Here is a 25,586-nt window from a genome sequence, read left to right as displayed (position 1 = left end):
AGACGAAGTCCCGTCTTCGTACTGAGGACACTATCCAACATGTTGTGTGGCACTATCACCGTGCTAAATGGGATCGATTCAGAACAGATCTAGCAGCTCAAAACTGGGCATCCATGAGGCACTGTGGGCCATCAGCAGCAGCAGAATTGTATTCCAGCAATTCCAGCTGTGCCTCTGGCCAAACTGCTCCAGTACAGCTACAACACTGGCATCTACCTGACAATGTGGAAAATTGCCCAGGTATGACCTGTCCACAAAAAGCAGGACAGATCCAATCTGGCCAATTCCCGCCCCATCAGTTTACTCTCAATCATCAGCAAAGTGATGGAAGGTGTCGCCAACAGTGCTATCAATTGTAACCTCATGGCCTGGCATATTCCTCACTCTACCAGTACCAACAAGCCAGGGGATCAACCCTGGTTCAATGAGGAGTGTGGAAGAGCATGCCAGGAGCACCACCAGGCCTACCTAAAAATGAGTTGCCAACCTGGTGAAGCTACAACTCAGGACTACATGCATGCTAAACAGCGGAAGCAACATGCTACAGACAGAGCTAAGCGATTCCACAAGCAACGGATCAGATCAAAGCTCTGCAGTCCTGCCACATCCAGTCGTGAATGGTGGTGGACAATTAAACAACTAACGGGAGGAGGAGGCTCTGCAAACATCCCCATCCTCAATGATGGCGGAGTCCAGCACGTGAGTGCAAAAGACAAGGCTGAAGCGTTTGCAACCACCTTCAGCCAGAAGTGCCGAGTGGATGATCCATCTTGGGCTCCTCCTGATACCCCACCATCCCAGAAGCCAGTCTTCAGCCAATTCGATTCACTCCACGTGATATTAAGAAACAGCTGAGTGCACTGGATACAGCAAAGGCTATGGGCCCCGACAACATCCCGGCTGTAATGCTGAAGATTTGTGCTCCAGAAGTAGCTGCGCCTCTAGTCAAACTGTTCCAGTACAGCTACAACACTGGCATCTACCCGACAATGTGGAAAATTGCCCAGGTATGTCCTGCCCACAAAAAGCAGGACAAATCCAATTCGGCCAATTACCGCCCCATCAGCAAAGTGATGGAAGGTGTCGTTGACAGTGCTATCAAGCGGCACTTACTCACCAATAACCTGCTCACCGATGCTCAGTTTGGGTTCTGCCAGGACCACTCGGCTCCAGACCTCATTACAGCCTTGGCCCAAACATGGACAAAAGAGCTGAATTCCAGAGGTGAGGTGAGAGTGACTGCCCTTGACATCAAGGTAGCATTTGACCGAGTGTGGCACCAAGGAGCCCTAGTAAAATTGAAGTCAATGGGAATCAGGGGGAAAACTCTCCAGTGGCTGGAGTCATACCTAGCACAAAGGAAGATAGTAGTGGTTGTTAGAGGCCAATCATCTCAGCCCCAGGACATTTCTGCAGGAGTTCCTCAGGGCAGTGCCCTCGTCCCAACCATCTTCAGCTGCTTCATCAATGACCTCCCCTCCATCATAAGGTCAGAAATGGGGATGTTCGCTGATGATTGCACAGTGTTCAGTTCCATTCGCAACCCCTCAGATAATGATGCAGTCCGTGCCCGCATGCAGCAAGATCTGGACAACATCCAGGCTTGGGCTGATAAGTGGCAAGTAACATTCACGCCAGACAAGCGCCAGGCAATGACCATCTCCAACAAGAGAGAGTCTAACCACCTCCCCTTGACATTCAACGTCATTACCATCGCCGAATCCCCCACCATCAACATCCTGGGGATCACCATTGACCAGAAACTTAACTGGACCAGCCATATAAATACTGTGGCTACAAGAGCAGGTCAGAGGCTGGGTATTCTGTGGCGAGTGACTCACCTCCTGAGTCCCCAAAGCCTTTCCACCATCTACAAGGCACAAGTCAGGAGTGTGATGGAATACTCTCCACTTGCCCGGATGAGTGCAGCTCCAACAACACTCAAGAAGCTCGACACCATCCAGGACAAAGCAGCCCGCTTGATTGGCACCCTAAACATTCACTCCCTCCACCACCGGCGCACTGTGGCTGCAGTGTGTACCATCCACAGGATTCCCTGCATCAACTTGCCAAGGCTTCTTCGACAGCACCTCCCAAACCTGCGACCTCTACCACCTAGAAGGACAAGGGCAGCAGGCACATGGGAACAACACCACCTGCACGTTCCACTCCAAGCCACACACTATCGCAACTTGGAAATATATCGCCGTTCCTTCATCGTCGCTGGGTCAAAATCCTGGAACTGCCTTCCTAACAGCACTGTGGGAGAACCTTCACCACATGGACTGCAGCGGTTCAAGAAGGTGGCTCACCACCCCCTTCTCAAGGGCAATTAGGGATGGGTGATAAATGCTGGCCTCGCCAGCGACACCCATATCCCATGAACGAATTAAAAGAAACTCCAGCTGAGAACAGTCGTCTCAACATAGATGGAGCATGAGCTTAGAACCTTCCCTGTTTGTATGACTCAGCTAATCACTGCCTTAACCAGCTGAGCACAACAAGCTGGGAACGTCCTGGATACTAATTTTTCTGAAAAAATAGCAATGTACCGCCGATGCTGAAATTCTGAAACAAAAACAAAAAATGTTGGAAACATTCAGCAGGCCAGGCTGCTTCTGTGGTGAGAACAAATAACATAACGTTTTGAGCATGTGAACTCTTTGGCAGAACTGAATCACGATGAAGAGTTTGCACAATCGAAATGCTAACTGGTTTGTTCTCTTCACAGATCGTGCCTGACCTATTGAGTGTTTTCAGCGTTTTCTGTTTTTGTTTCTATTTTACTTAATCTGCTTAATGGATAATACTATTGGCAGGGCGGGCCAGGGCCTCATTAGCATATTGAAGGGCCGCCTCCCACCCGGTAGCTGACAAATTGACAGCCTGGCTGGTGGCAGGAAGCCGCGGCTGGGGTCTCTTAGGGCTGCCGATCGGGAGGGCTGAGGGGAGGCCGTCGATCAGGAGGGCTGGGATGAGGCCGTCGATCAGGAGGGCTGTGGCAAGGCCGGCGATTTGGGGGAGGCCGTCGATCGGGAGGGCCAGGGGGAGGCCGTCTATCGGGTGGGCCAGGGGGGAGGCCGAAGGCTTCCTTGAATGGCCTGGGAGGAGCACTCTTGTGGAGTGCTAAAAGAGCCACTTACCATGGGGACCCTGCAGCTCCCATCTTGGATTAGCTGCCAGGAATCCGACAGGTCGGGCTTCCCCCTCACTGTGAAATTTAAGTCACGGCGCCAATTATATCATCAGGCCGTAACTTTGCTTTGTTAATAAGGCCCCAACATGCCTTTTGCGGGATCCTCATCCATGGCCTGATTTCTGCACTTCAGAATTTAATGGGGTGGGAATGGGGTCAGATTGCCCGAATCTAATATTTTAACCCTCCCATCCCCCGCCGACCCTCTCCCGCCTGTTAGACGGGGGTGGTGGTGATGTTGTTTAAAATTGAGGCCAAACTTTTAGTAGAAATAGTGTGGGTGGTACGCGAGGCGATCAGACCGCACGCACGATGTTATCAGCGAGAAACCCTATGTGACTGTGACCATGATAAACTATTCCTCCTCATCCTTCTTGAGCTGTCCGCAGCCTTTGACACGGTTGACCACACCTTCCTCCTCCAACGCCCCTCCTCTGTCATCTAGCTTGGTGGGACTGCGCTTGACTGGTTCCATTTTTATCTATTCAGTCGTTGCAAGAGAATCACCTGCAATGGCTTCTTTTCCTGCTCCCACTCCCGCACCGTTACCTCTGGAGTGCCCCAAGAATCTATCCTTGGCCCTCTCCTATTTCCCATCTACATGCTGCCCTCAGCGACATCATCTGAAAGCACAACATCAGGTTCTACATCTATGCTAACGACACCCAGCTCTACCTCACCACCACCTCCCTCAACCCCTTCACTGTCTCTCATTTGTCACACTGCTTGTCTGATATCCAGTACTGGATGAGCAAAAATTTCCTCCAACTAAATATCGGGAAGAACGAAGCCACTGTCTTCGGTCCCTAGCCACCGACTCCATCCCTCTCCCAGGCCACTATCTGAGGCTGAATCTGACCATTCACAACCTTGGCGTCCTATTTGACACTGAGATGAGCTTCCGACCACATATCCGCTCCATCACCAAGACCGCCTACTTCGACCGCCGTAACGCCGCCCGTCTCCATGCCTGCTTCAGCTTATCTGCTGCTGAAACCCTTTGTTACCTCTAGACTTGATTATTCCAATAGTCTCATGGCCGGCCTCCCATCTTCTATCCTCCATAAACTTGAGTTCATTCAAAACTCTGCTGCCCATATCCTAACTCTCACCAAGTCCCATTCACCCATCACCCATGTGCTTGCTGACCTACATTGGCTCCCGGTTCGGAAACGCCTCGATTTTTAAAATTCTCATCCTTGTTTTCAAATCATTCCATGGCCTCGCCTCTGTCTATCTCTATAACCTCCTCCAGCCCTACAACCCTCCGAGATCTCTGCGCTCCTCCAATTCTTGCCTCTTGCGCATCCTCGCCTTCAGCTGCCTAGGCCCTAAGCTCTGGAATTCCCTCCCTAAACATCTCCATTTCTCTACCTCTCTCTCCTCCTTTAAGACGCTCCTTAAAACCTGTCCTAATATCTCGTTATGTGGCTCAGTGACAAATTTTGTTTGATAATCGCTCCTGTGTAGAGCCTTGGGACGTTTTACTACCTTAAAGGTGCTATATTAATGTAAGTTGTTGTTGTTGTTGAGAGGTATAAACCATTTTATGATGGGGAATAAGGAAATGGCAGAGACATTAAACAAATAATTTATATCTATCTTCACAGTAGAAGATGCAAAAAAACATACCGGAAATAGTGGGGAATCAAAGGTCTAATGAGAGGGAGGAACTTAAAGTGATTAAGATTAGTCAAGAGAAAGTATTAGAAAAATTAATGGGACTAAAAGCTGAAAAATCCCCTGGACTTGATGGCCTACATCCTAGGGTTTTAAAAGAAGTGGCTGCAGAGATAGTGGATGCATTGGTGTTGATCTTCCAGAATTCCCTAGATTCTAGAACGGTCCCCATGGATTGGAAGGTAGCAAATGTAACCCTGCTATTCAAGAAAGGAGGGAGACAGAAAACAGGGAACTATAGGCCAGTTAGCTTGACATCAGTAGTCGGGAAAATGCTGGAATCTATTATTAAGGATGTAGTAACTTAGAAAATCATAATATGATTAGGCAGAGTCAACACTATTTCATGAAAGGTAAATCATGTTTGATAAATCTATTAGAGTTTTTTGAGGGTGTAACATGCAGGGTAGATAAGAGGGAACCAGTGGATGTGGTATATTTTGGATTTTCAAAAGGCATTCGAAAAGGTGCCACACAAGAGGTTGTTACACAAGATTAGGGCTCATGGGATTGGGGGCAGTATATTAGCATGGATTAACGATTGGTTAACGGGACAGAAAACAGAGAGCAGGAATAAACGAGTCATTCTCGGGTTGGCAGGTTGTAATTAGTGGGGTGCCACAGGGATTGGTGCTTGGGCCTCAGCTATTTACAATGTATATTAATGACTTAGATTAAGGGGCCGAGTGTAATGTATCCAAGTTTGCTGACGATACAAAGCTAGGTGGGAAAGTAAGCTGTGAGGAGGAAGCAAAGAGTCCGCAAAAGGATATAGACAGGTTAAGTGAGTAGGCAAGAAGGTGACAGATGGAGTATAATGTGGGGAAATGTGAGAAAAATAGAAAAACAGAATATTTTTTAAATGATGAGCAACTATTGAATGTTGATGTTCAGAGGGATTTGGGTGTCCTGTACACGAAACACAGAAAGTTAACATGCAGGTACAGCAAGCAATTAGGAAGGCAAATGGTATGTTGGCCTTTATTGAAGGGGGTTGGAGTACAAGAGTAAGGAAGTCTTCTTCAGTTGTACAGGGCTTTGGTGAAACCACACCTGGTGTACAGTTTTGGCCTCCTTATCTAAGGAAGGATATACTTGCCTTAGAGGTGGTGCAATGAAAGTTCACTAGATTGTTTCCTGGGATGAGAGGGTTGTCTATGAGGAAAGATTGAGTAGAATGGGCCTATACTCTCTGGAGTTTAGAAGAATGAGAGGTGATCTCATTAAAACATATAAGATTTTAAGAGGACTTGACAGGGTAGATGCTGAGAGGCTGTTTCCCCTTGCTGGAGAGTCTAGAACTAGGGGACACAGTCTCAGGATAAGGGATCGGACATTTAGGACTGAGATGAGGAGGAATTTATTCATTTAGAGGGTCGTGAATATTTGGAATTCTCCACCCTAGTATGCTGTGGATGCTCAGTCGTTGAGTATGTTCAAGGCTGAGATAGATAGATTTTTGGACTCTAGGGGAATCAAGGGAAATGGAGATCAGGTGGGAAAGTAGAGTTGAGGTTGAAGATCACCCATGACTTTATTGAATGGCGGAGAAGGCGCGTGGGGCCGTATGGCCTACTTAAGCTCCTATTTCCCATGTTCTTATGTTCTTATTTTTATGGCTGGGTCTTATTTGAATCTCATTGGCGAGTTGCCTGTGCATTTTCAGTGATAATTGGCAGCTTGCCAATTTGGAGGGTGGGATTTCCAGCACCTATTTTAAGCATGATTGCACCTCTTAATGCAAAGTGTAATTTAACTCTATTCAAATTATTTGTGTGATTTTGCAGTTTGGAGTGTGAGTGTCTCATGTTACGTTTAGTGATGCAGGGGTAGAGATTTTGGTAGGGCAGATGATGGCCTGGAAACAGGTCCTCTTCCACTCTGATGGCAGGAGTGTACTCAGGCAGACACTGTAGCAAGCCTGGAGAGGGGTGGCAGAGAACATAAATACAAAAAGCATCATCCCCAGGACATTGATTCAGTGCAGCAAGAAATTTAATGACCTTATCCAGAAGCAAGGGTGCAAGTGATGTCTTGCTATCTTTATTTCTCAGCACGAGACCTTGCCACAGCACCTCCCCTACCACCATCCCCCCCACCCCCGCTGAAAGCCAATCACTTCCCTCCCCTGTTTCACATGTTTCTTCTCACTTCAATCACATTTCACACTGGAGCCACTTTCTTGCACATTACCACCTCCCTATGCTGTTCACAACTTACTGCTTTTCCCTCTCAGCATGCACAATATATGAAGCTACCTCACACATGCACACAACCCTTTACAAGAACTACACATTAACCCACTCCGCTCTTTCTGAACGACAAACTGGCACACAACAGCTGGGTGAGGACTAGCACTCGGGGAGGGGCAGGTCCCTTCAAGCCCTCACCTAGATGGAGGAGGAAGTTCTGCTGATCTTTGGTGCAGGCAGCACGAGGAGCATCAAAATTCTGTCCTTTTCCTGATTAAAGGTGAAGTTGAGTGCAGTCACCAAATCTATAACCCACTTGCATTATGTTTAAAAAATATGGTTAATTTTAAAAATAGTATTCCAGTAAAAATTCTAGTAAAAACTGTATTCTTAGTTGTTATGGGAATTTTTAAAAACAAACTTGTCGCTTCATTTTTTTATAAGAAAGGCAGTTTGGTTCTTTCAGCCTACTTTAACTCATCCATAACCAATTAATAATATTTCAGGATTGCAGAAGAAAACCGAATGAGAGAACATTGTGCTGCTGTAAAAATTCAGAGCTGTTTCAGAGGGTTTAAGGTTCGAGCACACATCAGGTACGGTCAACATATTTAAACCTACGTCTATAATATATCAAAAATCTTGCATCTATGCACATTTGCTATCTACAAAACCTTACTTCCTCTTTTCAAATTTATGTCACACTTTTGCGTCAACTTTTTTCTTATAAATTTTCACAGCCACATTTATTAAAGAGACTGCCTATGTAAACTTGTTACATTGTAATTACACCCTTCTGCCAGTGGTTATGCTGTAACACCTCAGTTTTGTCTCTACCAGCTCTTTAGCCTGTATTGCAGAGAAACTCCTATGCTCCGAACAACTTTACTTCCCACAAGTTTTGCTATTTAGCGATAAATAATAATATAAAATCAAAGTATTATATAAAAATAAGGACAGACTATATGACTTTAAAATGGGGACTGAATTACATCTGCACAGTCTGGTCCAATTATCTACCGCCATCTAGCTCTCCTTCACCTGAAGACTACACTCGGTCTTGACTACCTGTGTTCAATGTTATGGGAGATAGACTAATAATATATTAAAGATCTTATACCTGTAAACATTTCCGGTCACAAAATCTTACTTCTTATTATGTTTTTGTCATATTTGTGTCAACATCTACCATCATAAATTACTGTCAACATTTATAATGAAAAATGTAATGTAAACTTGCCACACTGTAATTACATCCTCTCGCCAGTTGTAGTTCTATAGCTCTTAACTTTTATGCGTCCCAGCTCTCTAGCCTGTGTTGGAGAAACTTCTATGTTCCAAACAACTCTAGTTCTTGGTTTTCCACATAGCCATTTTGCTATTTAACAATATAAATAATATTTATAAAATTAAAGTATTATATTAAAATAAAGACAGAGTATATAACTTTAAAAATAGGGACTGAATTATGTCTGTGTGCCCTAGTCTAATTATGCCCCATCTTCTAAGCCCACTTCACCTCAAGACTGCACTTAGCCTTGACTCCTGCGTGCAAAGCGAAGACCAACTAATATCTACAAAACATTAAAATTGGTGCATGGGTCACACATTTTATTGAACCATTCTATGTACAGGTTCCTTTGGAAATTCTCATGTAAAAATGTCCAAGAGTGGTTGATACCTTTTACCTGTAACTATGCTCAGTGGTACCAGTAGGTGGTGTTCTATTAGGATTTGCAACGCAGATCTGACCTGTAATGCTCAAAATGTCATTGAAAAAATGCTTTGAGTATTCAATATGCAGTTGCAAGTCTCTCACTGGTTGTTCGATAGAACCTTGCAATTCCAACTCCCAGCCACCTCTGATGTTTGGCATCTTCAGCCTCCAGCCTCATTCCTTGGCCTGCACCTAGGTGTCTGGTCAGCCCCCACCCCTGTTCCTTGGCCTCCACTTCTGCCCCACCATCTACCAGCGTGACCTGCCCACCGCTTCTGCCCCCATCCCACACATTTCTTCAATCAGGCTTCTAGCTCAATCTCCTCCTCAGCCTCTGTCCCTGCCCCAGATCTGGCCAACAATTTTTTTTTACTTCCTTTCCACTGGCCTTGTGCCCTGACCCCTGGCTCCCGCCCTGTTACCATGAAAAAAAATAACTTTGGATCTCAAACTGTGCTTATTCTGGCCTTGCTTAGTCTCAATGTGCCCCACTACTAAAAAATTTAAACTTTGGGCCATCTCTGTCCAGCTGCCCGGTTCTTTGTTGGTGAAACTGGCAATCCTGGAGCTCACTTGCTTTTGGCCTTCCCACGCTCAGAAAAAAATATTTCTTCAAAGCACTATGTTCTATTTATGGTGCTAATATCTGTTTTGCAGGGTTGAAGTTGGTGGGGGGAGATGTAGGAGTCATGCAGAAAGGGCATAATAGGTGATCAGCCACTTCGGTGCGAAAATGGTGCGATGAAGCAAAGGTGGGGAATGGCAGCATCATGCAGACTAAAGGAATAATGGCACACAGGGATGATAAGTAGGTCAGCCATGTGGATAAAGGTTGAAGTAGAGGGGCTGAGGTGCAGTCCAGGGGGTGAGGGAGCACTGCAAAGTGGACACAGTAGGACTGAGGCCAAGCTGGAAAAGAGAGAAGGTGGTCATAACAGAATGGACAGGACAGATGGTGATAAGTGAGGCAGTAGCAGAGAAACAGGAGAAAGCATTAGAGTGCCATTGCTCAGTACCCACTACCCGCAAACCAAGACCTGCCTCCAGCTCCTTTTCAATCCATCCTCCTATTCCAAACCCCAAAACCACCCTGCAGCGGATCTGTCATGCCACATGACTTATCACCTATATTTACAAGGCAAGAAGAGCAAGAATGAGAGAAGCAGAAAGTCACATAGAGAAAATACAAAAGAAGAAAAAAGGAGAGAGAAGCATGAAGGAAGACGTTGAGAACAAGAGGGGGACAAAAACAGAAACAGCAACACATAGATGACAGATACAGGTAAGAAAAAGGCTGCTCTAACCTTCCATGAGCAGTACTATGGGAGATCTGCTAGTTACAAACATATTGGAAGTATAAGTGAACATTAGGTTAATTAACTTGGTACAACCTATAAATCGAACAGTATCTTGATTTTGTAGCAGTGTGTGTATCAGCTAAATGTTTGTAATGCAACAACCTAAAATTTGTACTGAAGAATCCTTATCACTCCCACTGTCTATGGAAAATAGTGACATTGGTAAAATTATTGAAAAAAAGCATGACATTTTAAAACAATTGGAAAAATACATCTCCCATAGATACTTGTCTGTAGATTGCATTTTTTAAAAAAAAGCATTTGAGACCAGAGGCAACAAAGGTATAAGTGGCCCCATTGTGGTATGATAAATACCATGGGCTCGATATTGGGAGGGAGGCGGGTTGGCAGCGGGTGGTCGACTGGGCGTGTGGGTAACCCGCCCGGTGAATTCGGGGTGCTCTGCACACGATCGCAGCCTAATTGAAGGCACTTACCTTGGCTTCCGGGTTTCCCGTTCTAGACCTGCGCAGCGGACGCACTGCGCACCCGCATCACAGGTTGTCAGCAGGAGGAGCCCTATTTAAAGGGGCAGTCCTCCAATGCTCCTCCTGCAGCAAAGAATCAATTTAGGAGCATGGAGCAGGCCAGAGGCAAGGCTGCTCCAAGGTTCTCTGACTCCTCACTCCAGGTGCTGCTCGATGGGATGAAGAGGAGGAGGGAAATTTTTTTCCCATCGGATCGAAGGAAGTGTCCTCCCTCCACCACCAAGAAGGCCTGGCTAGAGGTGGCCGAGGAGGTCACCAGCAGTGGCAATGTGTCTAGAACCTGGGTGCAGTGCAGGAAGAGATTTAATGACCTGACCAGGTCAGCCAAAGTGAGTATACTTACGCATTCTCCCATATTCTGTCTTCCACATCACCTCTACCACCACACAACTCCTTCTGCACTGCCACCACAACGCTCTCACATCACTCCTCACATCCACTCAACTATCATACTCACCTTGCCTGCACATACTCACCGCCCCAGTTCCCATTCGAAAACTATCACTCAACTCAATCCTCATACAATCTCATGGCTATGTCTCACACGCACCCTCCCATGCATTTCCCTCACACTCTCCCCCACCCACACCAATGTATGCAGCGGGTCACCGTGCAACCATCACTCAATCACGCCTCTGTGTTTTGCCTTGATAGGAGAAGAGATGCCAGAATGCCCGGGAGAGGGCAAGGACCGGAGGGGGCCCGCCACACCAGGTGGCCTTAACAGATGCGGAGCAGCAGGCACTCGAAATAAGCCGGACGCTGGAATGCCTGTCCGTGGCGGACGCCGAGACCGGGAGCGCACAAGCGGCTGGTGACAGAAATCTAACACTCAGCATTCATGATAGCGAATGATCTTAGCATCACTTGGCATCTGTAGCTCCTCAACATCTGTCCACATGCTTAATATTGCTTTCTGTTCCCTTGCAGGGCCATCTGCGACCGCCGTGACTGCGGAGGGCGATTCCTCAGAGGACCTGCCGGCCTCTGAGGGTCCATCGTCACATCGGAGCCAGCCATCCACCAGTGCAGATACACAGACCTCGGTGGGTCCCCGTCCTCACTTAGTTGGGCTTGCACATGGTGAGTCACCACGTACATGTGAGCACGAGCATACCCTGGAGGCAGGGGCAGCCGTGGAGAGTCTGCTTCGGTGGGAGCACTCTTCTCCAGGCTCTGCTCAGCTGGACCCAGATGCTGAACCCTTGGGGCCTGCCAGGAGAGTCATCGAGGGGCAGCAGCACATTGCCGAGGTACTGGAACAATTGCCACGCGCACTCTCCACAATCGCGCAGAGGATGGAGGAGTCCAACTCCTGCATGAGTGGAATACTGTCACAGGGACGTGAAGGCATCTCTGAGATAGTGTCGCGGGTAGGTGCGGGAATGTCTGCGATGGAGGAAAGGCTAGCCTCCATCGAGCGTCAAGCACGGCTCAACAATGAGTCCATTCAAGCCCTGACAACGGCCGTTCGGATTCGGGGTGAGCAACATTCTGCCGCCTTAAACAGGCTGACCGATATCTTACATCTGGCCTTCCAAGGCTTCACACAAGTCCTCCAAACTGTCGTCCAGCAGGGTGGAAGGAGTGATGTGGGCCTGGGCCAGGAGAGGGATGATGGTGAAAGGGGACATGGAAGCGGGGACACCACTCAAAGCGCTCCCACATCTCACCCATTGACCCCCTCTCAACCAGTACCCACTATGCTGCCCCCTCTCCAGGTGGCCGAGTCTGCCCCTGCACAGGTGCAGGTGGAGCAGTCTTTGGAGGGGCCCTCACAGGCATGGAAACCCAGAGGGCGTCCGCGCAAAGCATCTCATCGGTCAGGGCATGGACGAGAGCAATCTGCCACTACCTCTGCTGAAGCCACGGGGGTAGCACCACGTAGGGGTTCCTGCAAACGTAAGGCGAAGGATTTGTGAGCACAAAGGGGATGCACAAGGGTATAAGATGAAATGTCATGTTTATGATTTATTTTCCTTTGTTTTGCAAAAAATCATTAAAAATTGTTATCACCACTACTGCCACATCTTTGAAAGTCTTGTCTGGTTTGCGCAATAATGCCCTTTCCTGAGATCACCATGAAGACCCACATCCTGATGCCACCCATTGTGTCACTGCAGAGTGGGTGTAGGTGTATTTGCAGGGCTCTTTTGTGCAGACAACTGTGAGACGCCGGCCATGTCCCCGGTGGCACACTGAAAGGATGCGGAGGAGAAGTTTTTGAGGGCAGTGGTGACTTTGACGGCACCAGGTAAGAAGATGGTGCTCGGGCCAGCTGGGAGCAGCTCGGCATGAAGGAGGCTGCAGATGTCTACAACTACATGTCGAGTGACTCTGAGTCTCCGTGTGCACTGCTGCTCAGAGAGGTCCAGGAAGCTGAGCCTCGGTCTGTAGACCCCGTGGCGAGGGTAGTGCCTTCTGCGACGCATCTCTCTTTGCAGTTGCTCTCCCTCCTGCTGTGCAGGTGGATGTGTCACTGAACTGTGTTGTGGAGCTCCACATGTCAGAGGTGGACGGTGTGGCCGCGAGGCTGGTGATGCTGTTCGTCCTCCGAGGAGGTCATGACTGCAGCTATGGCAGCCCCCGTCCAGAAGATGTACGTTTGAGGGGGTTCGCAAGGTAGATAAATGTGTCTGCACACCGGGGTTGAAGTTCCAAGTTTGTGAATTTTATTGTTAGGGGGAGGGTGGTGGAGGCCAAACTTTGTCCAAAGTGACAGAGCGGCCTCCTGCAATGAGTGAGGGTCTCCTCCCACCACCCCCCACCCCCCACCCCCCCCAACCACCTGTCAAATGGACCTTTGCAGCTGCCACAGGCTGGTGGCTGCAAAACGTCCATTTAAACTGGGAGTGTTTCCCCCAGTACGGGAAACACTCTCAGTTGAGTTGAAAATCCTACACCTCCTAAAATATCCTACAAATCAGGTCTGCTAACGACCTTAACTGTCAAATTAATTGCCTTAAGCGGGATCCCGCCGGCTTTAATTGCCGGTGGGAGTCCCGCATGCGGGGGCTGCGTGCGCATCTAAGCGCGCCACTGGGTAACCCGGAAGCAGGCAGGTTGGAGCCGGGCTCTGGACCCGCCCCAGGAATCCCTGTTTTTCGGAGCCCCCCCACCACGAACCCACCGGCTCGTGCCCATGGCTCTGATTTTATAAGGCCATGCTGATGGCTCACTGGTTGCGTTTGCTGGTCATCCAATCAGGTGTGCCACCTTACATGCCCAATTTGTAGTGCTTTGAATTTTGTGAGTCACTATTTTGGAGTTAAAAAGGAGACAGTGCTATAGGCACAACTCACATTTAAATAGCAAAATTATTCAACTGAAATCCCATGCTGAATTTCACCTTCCCAAAAGAAATGGGCACAAGACTGTTCAACAGCTTGGCCTGTTTTGGCCCAATTCTTAAAGCATGGTTGAGATTTTTTTCAGTTAATGTTGTTATTTTTTTTTGACACAGAGCACCTACCTACTCCTGCATTGAACATCCTGCGCACTTTTTTACTTGTGTCTTTATGCCTTTTTGCTAAATCCTTCCCGCTTGTTCAGCAAGATTTCCCTGCAATATTGACAATTGCTAACAGAGTTGGGAGGATGGGAATTCCTTTGCCTGTTCAGATAGTTCTGCAGGAATTGACTGAGGATGAAATCACGAGAGGACAAAATCTTAAGGTTTAGTTTCATCTTGTTTCCATCAATGCATAAGGAAGGACCTGTCTTAACAGAAGAGCACAAACACACAATGAAACCCGTTGAAATTCTGTTGTTTGGATTGCTCGGGCACATGCTGCTCTAAAGTCCAGCCAAAATCTCCAAAATCATCAATCTGCTGCAAACTACGCAGCTTTCCTATCTAGTGAGGGATAAACATGCAACAGATGATGAGGACGCCTGTGGGTCTGCAGGGCAGAGGAAGAGGAAGAAGAGGAGGACACCATTGAGAGAGCTAACATATGGGCTGGTATATTGGTGCAGATCTCCAATCATAGAACTACTTCCTGCCACTGACCAACTTTGTTTTACTATAAAAACCCACATATTGTTCCCATTAAAAACATGCTGTACTGTGCCTCTACTGAAACTGAACTGTGATCTTTTAGCCCCCTCCCAATAATTATTATCTATCCAGTGCCCTACCTAGCACAAAATGTCCACACTAAAGAGAAATAAAAAGATCAATTTTTAGTTTCTGCTTATTACAGTAATTATGTGCTCCAAGCCCAACATGTGTACTTCCCTTTGGTGACCTTCTACGGTTGCTTTTCCTACTATGTAACCTAACTATGTATCTAAGTGCTCCTTGAGTGTGGAATCAACTGTGGTGGCAGGTTACTTTTGGCTGGTGTAGTTCTGTGGAGATTATCGTGGCCTTGAATCTCTGGGCGCAGGATCAGTCTCTGCAACAGGCTTCGCATGGCAGGCTGAAAATGCCTAGTGATCCTGCATTAACTCCCTGCTGAAGGCAGGATACCAGTCCCTTGCCCTCTCCTGCCACTTCCACTTGCTGCTCCTCACTTGTGAGTTGTCAATCACCCATTGAATCTTTCTCAATCTCAGTACTTCCATTTTTTGGGGTGCGCATATTGATACTGATATTTGGTGCATGTGAGGAGCTTGCAAGCCCTGCTGTGAAGTACCAGGATCCATAGTACTGCCTGTTCTGGCCTCCCCATCTTGGAAAGAAAGAAGAACATTTTAAGTATCTTCTGCTCCACTACGAGGCCAAAAGAAGGAGATGACCAAGTTCAATATATAGCCTCAACTAAGCATCTTGCAGCACCTGGTATCACCCACTCCTACAGTAGCAAACACCATTGCAGATATACGTGTTGAGGGAGTGGTGGGGAGCGTGGTTGTGGTCCATTAGTGAGTTTCACGTGGAAGCATTTTGTGAATCACAGATATTAGTGAGGAGGGACAAATGTAGGAGATGCAACCATCTGAAAGGAAGGCCAGCTCAAAGACACCTTCAGCTGCTGAACCTAGGGATTTGGACTTCATGGGGCCTGCATACAGATGTACTTTGGTAGCTCAACATCAGCACTTTGTGGAGTAATTTGATAGCGTGCCAAATAACCTGTACATGTCAAGCAGCCTGTAAAGTTTGGGAGCTTCAATGGGGGAGTCCACAACTCATCTCTCTCCAGTGCTGCATGACCATCTGATCGAGCTGCAAAGCACCATGGAGAAAGTGGTCACATTAGAGTCCTCTGCAGCGGAGCTCTCATTGGCTGGTGTGATAAGCACAGGCACAGCTGTGACAAATGTTCTGATAGGAATTATACAAACCTCAGATTCCAATTTTCAATAGTCCTTCTTATCTGGATTCACCGTGTTAGAGAATCAGTTTGAGACAGCTATGAAGTAGGATTTTAACAACCGCATTGCTGAGCAGTGGTTTGTTCTCATTTACAGTTCCAACCACACTGGAGTGGCCAGCCGTGGGGGGATGACAGGAGCTGGCACGGATGATGGATCTCCATCATCTGGTTGATAGTACATCTGTATCCTCTTGCCATTCCACTCAAATACTACCGATTTGTCCCCAAACATATAGGTTCATGGCAGCACTCACGTAGTGCCTGCAGTTGCAAGGAGGTACTGGGCCACCTCCATCCTTAGAGGCTCACATTGATACCCAGCAGCGATCCACCAGTGTCCACTTTCCACAGGGAGAATACTTATAAGGAGCATAAATTCAGGAACTACCACACACTTTAAGTCAGGAGAAGCATAGGGGTAAAACACAGTCAACACACCTGTGCCATGTACTGTAACCTTTAATAAAATGCAGATTGCCTAAATCTCTTTTGTCTCATGCCAGTTCTTTTAGTATCAGGTACATGAGGTTAGTTGTGGAGAATTTATGATGCATTCTTGGGTATGTCTGTATTATGTGCCCTCTGGAGGGAACGTTTAATTTGGCAGGAGTGTTGGGTACATGCTGTTATATTTAGGAAGCATAAGGCACTTACTAAAGGTTTGGTCTAATAGGTTGTGCCTGATAACACTCACAGATTGAGTTGTTTGTTGTGTAGCCAATTCCTCTGGCTCATCTTCCAGTGTAGTGTGCAAGGAGACAAGTGCATCTAAATGGTCCTGGAATAATAGGTTACAGCACAGAAACAGGCCATTTGGCCCATCACCTAGTAATTCCCCACTGCTTTTTGCTTATGCTATCTTTCTTTTTCTGCGTGCTCCATAATTAAGCCTCTTTGCGGGCAAAGATGCACAGGACACAACAGACAATAGTAGTCTTGGATATCTTAACGGGGCTTTACTGTAACACTCTGCCTCTGATCTATCCAAGCATTAGAATCACTACTTGAAGGTGTCAAAGGTGTATTCTACTATGACAATGGTGGAAGCGTGAGTCACATTCATAGAATCATAGAAAGTTACAGCACAGAAGGAGGCCATTCAGCCCATCATGTCCATACCGGCTGAAAAAGAGCTATCCGGTTTAATCCCACTTTCCACCACTTGGTCTGTAGCCCTGTAGGTTACGGCACCTCAAGTACATATCTAAGTACTTTTTAAATGAGTTGAGGGTTTCTGCCTCTACCACCCTTTCAGGCAGTGAGTTCCAGACACCCGCTACCCTCTGCGTGAAAACATTTCTCCTCAACTCCCCTCTAATCCTTCCACCAATTACTTTGAATCTATGCCCCCTGGTCACTGAATCCTCTGCTAAGGGAAATAGGTCCTCTCTATCCACACTCTTTAGTCCCATCATAATCTTATATACCTCAATTAAATCTCCCCTCAGCCTCCTTTGTTCCAAAGAAATCAACTCCAATCTTTTCTCATAGCTAAAATTCTCCAGCCCTGGCAACATCCTTATACATCTCCTCTGTAATCTCTCTAGCGCAATCACATCTCTCCTGTAATGTGATGACCAGAATTGTACGCAGTACTCAAGCTGTGGCCTAACCAATGTTTTATACAGTTCTAGCATAACCTCCCTGCACTTATATTCTATGCCTCAGCTAATAAAGGAAAGTATGCCTCTTTAACCACCTTATCTACCTGTCCTGCCACCTTCAAGGATCTGTGGCCATGCACTCCAAGGTCCCTTTATTCCTCCACACCTCTTAGTATCCTCCCATTTATTGTGTACTCCCTTGCTTTTTTTGCCCTCCCCAAATGCATTACCTCACACTTCTCTGGATTGAATTCCATTTGCCACTTTTCTGCCCATTGATCTCTTCCTGCAGTCTACAGCTTTCCTCCTCACTATCAACCACACAGCCAATTTTTGTATCATCTGCAAACATCTTGATCAAGCCCCCCACATTCAAGTCCAAATCATTAATATATACCACAAAAAGCAAGGCACCTGGTACTGAGCCTTGCAGAACCCCACTAGAAACAGCCTTCCAGTCCCAAAAACACCCGGCAACCATTACCCTTTGCTTCTTGCCACTGAGCCAATTTTGGATCCAACTAGCCACTTTCCCTTGGATCCCATAGGCTTTTACTTTTTTGACCAATCTGTCATGTTGGACCTTGTCAAAAGCCTTGCAAAAATCCATGTACACTACATCAAACGTGTTACCTTCATCGACCCTCCTTGTTACCTCCTCAAAAATTCCAATCAAATTAGTCAGACACGACCTTCCCTTAACAAATCCATGTTGACTGTCCTTGATTAATCTGTGCCTTTCTAAATGATGGTTTATACTGTCTCTCAGAATTGATTCCAATAATTTGCCCACCACTGACGTTAGACTGACTGGCCTGTAATTACTAGGTCTATCCTTTTCTCCCTTTTTAAACAATGGTACAATGATAGCAGTCCTCCAATCCTCCGGCACCAATCCTGTAGCCAGGGAGGATTGGAAAATGATTGTCAGCGCCTCCGCTATTTGCTCCCTTCTATAAACAGCTTGGAATACATTTCATCCAGGCCTGGTGATTTATCTACTTTCAAAGATGCTAAACCCCTTAATACTTCCTTTCTCACTATGTTTATCCCATCCAATATTTCATTGAACCTCTGTTCAGCTCTTGTCTTTGGATGATGCATTTCTTTGCTCCTCCAGTATCCTCCCATTTATTGTGCACTATTGAGTACTGTAGGATAAAGGCATCCCTGGAGTTGCCAAGGTAAAGGGTATTGATGTACATAATTCTATTGCTATGGTTACAGACCATAATTATGGAGTGGGGGCCCTTTCTATTCATGTATAGAGTTACACTTCCAGTCCCAAAAACACCCGTCAACCAATACCCTTTGCTTCTTGCCACTGAGCCAATTTTGGATCCAACTAGCCACTTTCCCTTGGATCCCATAGGCTTTTACTTTTTTGACCAATCTGCCATGTTGGACCTTGTCAAAAGTGAGTGCACTTGTGGCAATCCTGCCACATGGTAGAAATCAGAGCTTTTTCTGCTGGTAGCTACTTTCCAAAGGAAAATTGCTAAAATCAGTGGCCCTGACAAAAAATCTCTTACTGACCTGATTCATGCAAGCATGCATTGTAGTTTGGGAGATGTGACATAGATGCCTCACATTTACCTGTAAGAACCCTGCCACATAAAATTCAGTGCAGCTGTAACCTCCTCAGCCTCTGACAGAGCCACCCCTATCTTGGAATTGGATAGCAAGTCTGGCTGTAGGAACGTGCATAGTTTTGTTGTGGCATCCTTCCGGAATCTTCATTTGTGCAGGAAAATGTCTTCAGACAGATATAGATACAAATGACAGGTTTGAATAGTATTTCTAAGGTGCAAATGTACATGTCTGTTGCTTCTGATCTTTGTTTTCCAGAACTTGCATTTGGAGAGGTATGCCTATAGAGATAATCATAGCTGCACATAAATGAGATTACTAACCAGCACATAAAGAGCTGTTAAGTAGACCAACAAGACCAAAGTAACATTGAAACAGTGCGCTGCTAAAAGATACAGCAAAAATACCAATATAGTTTTAACAACAAGAACCTAAATGAATGGAACAGTGCTTCCCTGCAGCCACTGATTTATATAGTGGTTAGCTGTGTACAGTTGGAGATCACATTATGGGGCTCTCCTGTCATTAGCATAATAATCAGGTCTTTAATGAATGAGACAGCCAGATCTCTACTAACATTAAAAAGATTGAAAATTAAATTTGGACTACCTGGGAACTTCATAAATTTAGTTTTGCATTATTTACACTCATACTTTAGGCAGTTTTACACCCTTTACCCAAATTCAATTTTAGTGACTTTGCACCTGAATTAAACGACACTTAAACTGTGGAGTGTAACTAGTCTATAATTAATGTGGTAGAAAGAATGGAATGTCTTTTTCTCGAACAGAGTATTGATTAAATTGGGCAGTTTGGACATTTGTCCTAAAATCTAATGTGAATTTAATTGGTTTAAAAAAAGATAAGTACAGATATTTTAACACTGACTATCACTCTTTGGAAAACCATTGCAGTCTAGTGCACTCCAACTCAGTGCTGAGGAGCTACTTCCCTTTGAAATCTTGATGTTTGGAATTCATAGTACTTGAAATTCATGCACGGGGCCTAATGAAATAAAAACAGAAAGTACTGGAAACAAACAGCAGGTCTGTCTGCATCTGTAAAGATAAAATACAGGTGGAAGACCGTGCCTCATAACTGAAAGATTATCGAGCCTATTTTGAGGGTATAAGCAGAGAAGGAGACTTTTTGCTAGAGCAATCCAAAACTAATCCCACTGCCCTGCTTTCTCCCAATATCCCTGCATCCTCATCTGCTTCAAATATTTATTCCATTTTCTTTTAAAAAATACATTGATCTCTGCCTCAACTACTCTCTGCAGCAAAGCATTCCATGCTGCAACAACCTGCTGTGTAAAGAAATTTCTCCTAAGCAGTCTCCTCACTCTCTTAATCACAATTTTAAATTGATGACCCCTCATCACTCACTCCCCAACCAAAGGAAATAGTTCTTCTCTATTCACTCTATCAAAACCTTTCATAATTATATAAAAAAAACAATTAAATGTCTACTTAGCCTTCTCTGCTCCGGTGGAAATAGCCCCAGTATCTCAAATCTTTGGGACAAAATTTTAAACCATTGCTCAGATGATCGACAGGAGGGTGAGCAATCACTGTGTATTACAATGTAATATTATACGAGTTGGCTGTTGGTTTCTATTATTTTTCTATTTTTAAAGAAATATGCTGTATTATAAATCAATCATGGAGTGATAGGGTTTGCATATGTAATTCCTTACATGGTGGGTTCCCAATCTCAGCCTTGCATTCCTGGGAAGGCCATGAGTAGAGGTCCTTTGTTTTCCCCACAGAGAGGGAAGGAAAGTCAATGAGCCAGTCACCTGTGTTGCTTTTGCACACCTCCTAGCACCTGGCTGTATAGCAGCATTGATGAAGGCTTTGTAGCAGTTATTCAGCCTATGCTTTCAGCCAAGAAGGGTGTGTGGTATGAAAAGATCACAGGAAGGGAAAATAGGAAAGAAAATTATAACATTTACAAAAAAAAAATTTGAACAACCAAAAAGTATCAATTTACTTGTAACAAACCTGAAAATGCATTTTTGTAAAAATATATACATGACAGTCACCTCAGCAACCACTCCCTGGTCAACTATGAAATTTCCCTGCCTAACCTAGGAAATTTGTTATACTGGACGTAACATGGCGGCTTAGCACACTGCGCCATTGATACAAGGTGCCATGCAAGTAAGGGATGCAGGTTGAGCATTACCCTTTGTTGAATTCTTGATCTCGAGTTAGTTGCGGTGGAGAAGCGCATTTCCTTAAGGGAAAAAAAATCACTCAAAGATGTATCACTAGACTGCTGTCATCTACAACTTCCTTTCAGCTGGCTGGAGTGTGGTTATGGTGGAGGCCTGGAAACGGGTCTCTCAGCCTCAAGTTACATTACCTAGCATTACCTGGAGAAGGAAAGAGAGAAATGTCTCACTGCTAGCTAATTCTGTTCAGACGTGTCATTGCTGAACTTGTAAAGCGACCCTGCATCATCCAAAGTGTAGGCTGAATAGGAAAATAACTTTTTAATGTAACATTTTCAGAATCTAAATTTTAGATCAAAAATAATTATATAAAATCTGTTTTATTCAAAAGAAATCTGCAGAAAATGGCAATCATCATTCAGAAAACATGGCGAGGATATTGTGGCAGGGTGTGTTTCAGATCCATGGTGAAGGTAAAGACTTTTATTCCATCTAATTGATTTAGCTTTTTACAAAGATCTATTAAAAAGGGGAGATGTCTTGTGCTCATTAAAGAACATCAACCTTTAATTTTTATTATATGGACAGACTGTCCAATTTGGACATGTTAGATCCTTTCTAAAATGTTTCAATTGAATATTGTCCATCCATTGGATATTTGGACATATGGGACGACCTAACGCTGCTCTAGTCTATGTCTTTTACAAAGCTTTTTCTGAATTTTTGTTCATTAAAGAAAGAAAGAAGGAAAGAACTTGCATTTATATGATGCCTTTCACATCTCAGGATGTCCCAAAGCACTTCACAGCCAATGAATTACTTTGAAGTGTAGTCGAAGTGAAGGGATATCAGTGTTAGAACATGAAGCTCGGGTAAATTTTCCTATATACTGCTTCAACAATATATCCTAACCCCGAAACTCAGAAGTGCATCTCCACCCCAACCCCACGTACCATCCTAAAAATTTCTGCACCAGTCATGCTGATTTCTCTGATCCTAAGCCTGAATAGTGTGGAGGGCGGTTTTGTGCTAGCCTGTAATTGGTCTGCGCAGCATTTAAGTTTTACAGCATAAAAGAATCAACATGATGGTGATATGGTGTTCCACTGTAAAAGTCTTCAAGTCACCTCATGAGTACTTAATTTGCAAAATACTTTTTCAGCTAATACATTAAGATTAATACTTTGCCAACCCAGCAATCCTGGGTGAAACAGACAATCCATTCAGTGCATCCTAAGTAGGACTTTTGCACTGGAAAACTTACGGAAGCAAAATATTTTTTTTTAAAAAGAGCCAACCAATGTTCTGGAGCCTGAAAATCACTTTTGATTCACACAATCTGCATGAAAAGAATTAGCTCCCTTGTTAAAAAAAGAACCTCTCGAACAAATCGATAGAGAGGAGCAGAATATAGAACTATGTCAGATAGTTCATTAAACTAGCAAAAATGCATCAAAAAATGCACATTTGGCAATAAGCGATATGTATCAAGGATGTTTGCATGAGTCACTTCAATGACTATTCGGATAATGAGGAAGAAGGAATGATGCTTAACTCGGATCATAAGTACAAATTTTTTGCATTTTTAATTAACATATATATTGCAAACAAATGTTTCTTAATCGCATATATTGTTGGTAAGCATTGTCCTGCTGCCATCAACAGGTGAAATGTTAACATGGGCTGAGCAGTTTAAATGTTGCAAATTTTATAATACTAAAAATTAATATTAAATGATATGAAATTCATAGGATCCTCAATTGTGCTCATGAGGCTAAGTATATGGTATTTTGTATAGATGGTTAGAAGGCGTAATTTCCATTCTTAGGTACTGATATTCTTGAATAGTGGAAGGTAAAAAGCATGGTTTCTTTGAAATTTCAATTCTACCAGACATTATGAAATGTAAATTTCTTTTATACTACAGTGAAACACTTTAAAAGACCTTATGCCTAAAACTGTACAATACAGATTGCCATCAGCACTTGTGGATATTTCTTCTTTTGTAATTCTGGTCTTAGTAGAGTAACATTGATCATAAAACTCAGTGCAGATCTTTTCATGATGATTTATCTCCAACAGCATGTAATTTGAATATAGTATGTTTTAATGGTTAAGTTTGCATTATACATAAAACGATAGCTGTCTTTTGAATGCAAAATTGGAGTTTTTCTCTCTGTGACTGCATTTCTTATTATGTATTATTTATAAAGATTCTTAACTTTTATATGTCAAATTTGAGCTATATCTTTCTGTAACTACAGTCTGTTCTATCTTCTTTAATTCACAGAGAGCATATTTTATTACGAAGATGAATTTCTACAATGAAATGGCTGTCAGGGTAAATATATCTCCCTCATTATTCAACAAATCATGGCATCAAAATGTGCTCTAAATATGCTTTTATGCTGTATTTGGTAATCTAAATCAGAAGCAAAGTGAGTATCCATCTGGAAAAGTGCCAAATTCTTTTGCTTAATATAGTTCGGACAAAGGAATTCAATTTATTGTATAAATTGCTCTGGAAGTGTATTTCTACTTAAGAAAACTGCTTTAAAATGTAGCAGAATTTTAACAATGTGTAGGGTTGAGCTATAATACTGCAGATATGTACTATCTATTAATCCATGTTTTGTCACAATTATGCCATCATGTAGGAATCAAAAACTGCAGATATTGGTTTGAATGTTGCAACCTTAGAAAAATACATATTGTTTACCATAAGATAAAATTTAATAAGATCAATTTATCGTCATGTACCATAAGATAAAACCAGATTGGCAAGAACATTACTATTTGCTCTGAAAGATGGCACAACTGGGCTTATCAGTGAAGGAATATTTTAAATGGGTTTGAAAAAAATCAACCCAGATCACAGTGATTGAGATCAAAAGTAAAATACAATACTAGGGGATCTTGATTATGAAGCAACATATTAGTGTACTAACATAGTACACAGCAGAATAGTAGAATGCAGGTTTGACTTGCATGTCTTCATTCAGTGAGGCCTTGATGTGATCTGAACTGAGTGGGTTTAAGCGTGGAGCTGATCAGAGAGAGCCAGCATGGATTTGTAAAGGGTAGGTCATGCCTGACGAACCTGATTGAATTTTTTTAAAGAGGTGACTAAAGTAGTGGACAGAGGAATGTCTATGTTTATATGGACTTCCAGAAGGCATTCAGTAAAGTCCCCCATAAGAGACTGTTAGCTAAAGTTGAAGCTCATGGAATTAAGGGCAAATTATTGACCTAGTTAGGAAATTGGCTGAGTGGCTGGAGACAGAGAGAAGGGATAATGGGCAGATACTCAAATTGGCAGGATGTGACTAGTGGTGTCCCACAGGGATCAGTGTTGGGGCCTCAACTATTAATTGTATTTATTAACGACTTAGATGATGGAATAGAGATCCAGATATTCAAGTTTGCCGATGACACAAAGATAGGCAGCATTGTAAGCGGTGTAGATGAAAGCATAAAATTACAGCGAGATATTAATAGATTAAATAAATGGGCAGAACTGTGGCAAATGGATTTTAAAGTGTGAGGTAATCTACTTTGGACCTAAAAAGTGTAGATCAGAGTACTTTCTAAATGGTGAATAGTTCGAAACAGTGGAGGTCCAAAGAGATTTAGGGATCCATGTACATAGATCATTAAAATGTCATGGACAGGTACAGAAAATAATCAAAAAGGCTAATTGAATGCTGGTCTTTATATCTAGAGGACTAGAATACAAGGGGGTAGATGTTATGCTACAGCTATACAAAGCCCTGGTTAGACCACACCTGGAGTACTGTGTTCAGTTCTGGGCACCGCAACTTAGGAAAGATACATTGGCCTTGGAGAGAGTGCAGTGTAGATTTACTAGAATGATACCTGGACTCCAAGGGTTAAATTACAAGGAGAGATTACACAAACTAAGGTGGTATCCCCTGGAATTTAGATATTAAGGGGAACTGATAGGGTAGTTAGAGAGAAACTATTTCTGCTGGTTGGGGAGTCTAGGACTAGGAGACATAGCCTAAAAATTAGAGCCAGGACTTTCAGGAATGAAGTTAGGAAACACTTCTACACGCAAAGGGTGGTAGAAGTTTGGAACTTTCTTCCGCAAAAAAGCAGTTGATGCTAGCTCAATTGTTAATTTCAAAACTGAGATTGATAGATTTTTGTTAACCAAAGGTGTTAAAGGATATTGGGCTAAGGCAGGTATATGGAGTTAAGTCACAGATCAGCCATGATCTCATTGAATGGCAGAACA

General features: G+C 44.2%; 1 protein-coding gene across 1 annotated transcript in view; it reads left to right on the top strand.

Moving 5' to 3' along the window:
• spata17 (spermatogenesis associated 17) overlaps positions 1–25,586 on the top strand; it is a 228,164-nt gene that overhangs the window by 3,978 nt on the left and 198,600 nt on the right. The window contains exons 2-4 of the mRNA XM_067988320.1: positions 7,575–7,664; positions 21,720–21,801; positions 23,619–23,669. Of these exons, the coding sequence (XP_067844421.1) occupies positions 7,575–7,664; positions 21,720–21,801; positions 23,619–23,669 (223 nt within the window). The remainder of the gene's footprint in view (positions 1–7,574; positions 7,665–21,719; positions 21,802–23,618; positions 23,670–25,586) is intronic.

Source organism: Heptranchias perlo, chromosome 8 (genome assembly GCF_035084215.1).
Source record: "Heptranchias perlo isolate sHepPer1 chromosome 8, sHepPer1.hap1, whole genome shotgun sequence".
Lineage (NCBI taxonomy): Eukaryota > Metazoa > Chordata > Chondrichthyes > Hexanchiformes > Hexanchidae > Heptranchias > Heptranchias perlo.
The sequence above is the reverse complement of the archived record's forward strand: the minus strand, read 5'-3'. Positions and strand labels throughout refer to the sequence as shown.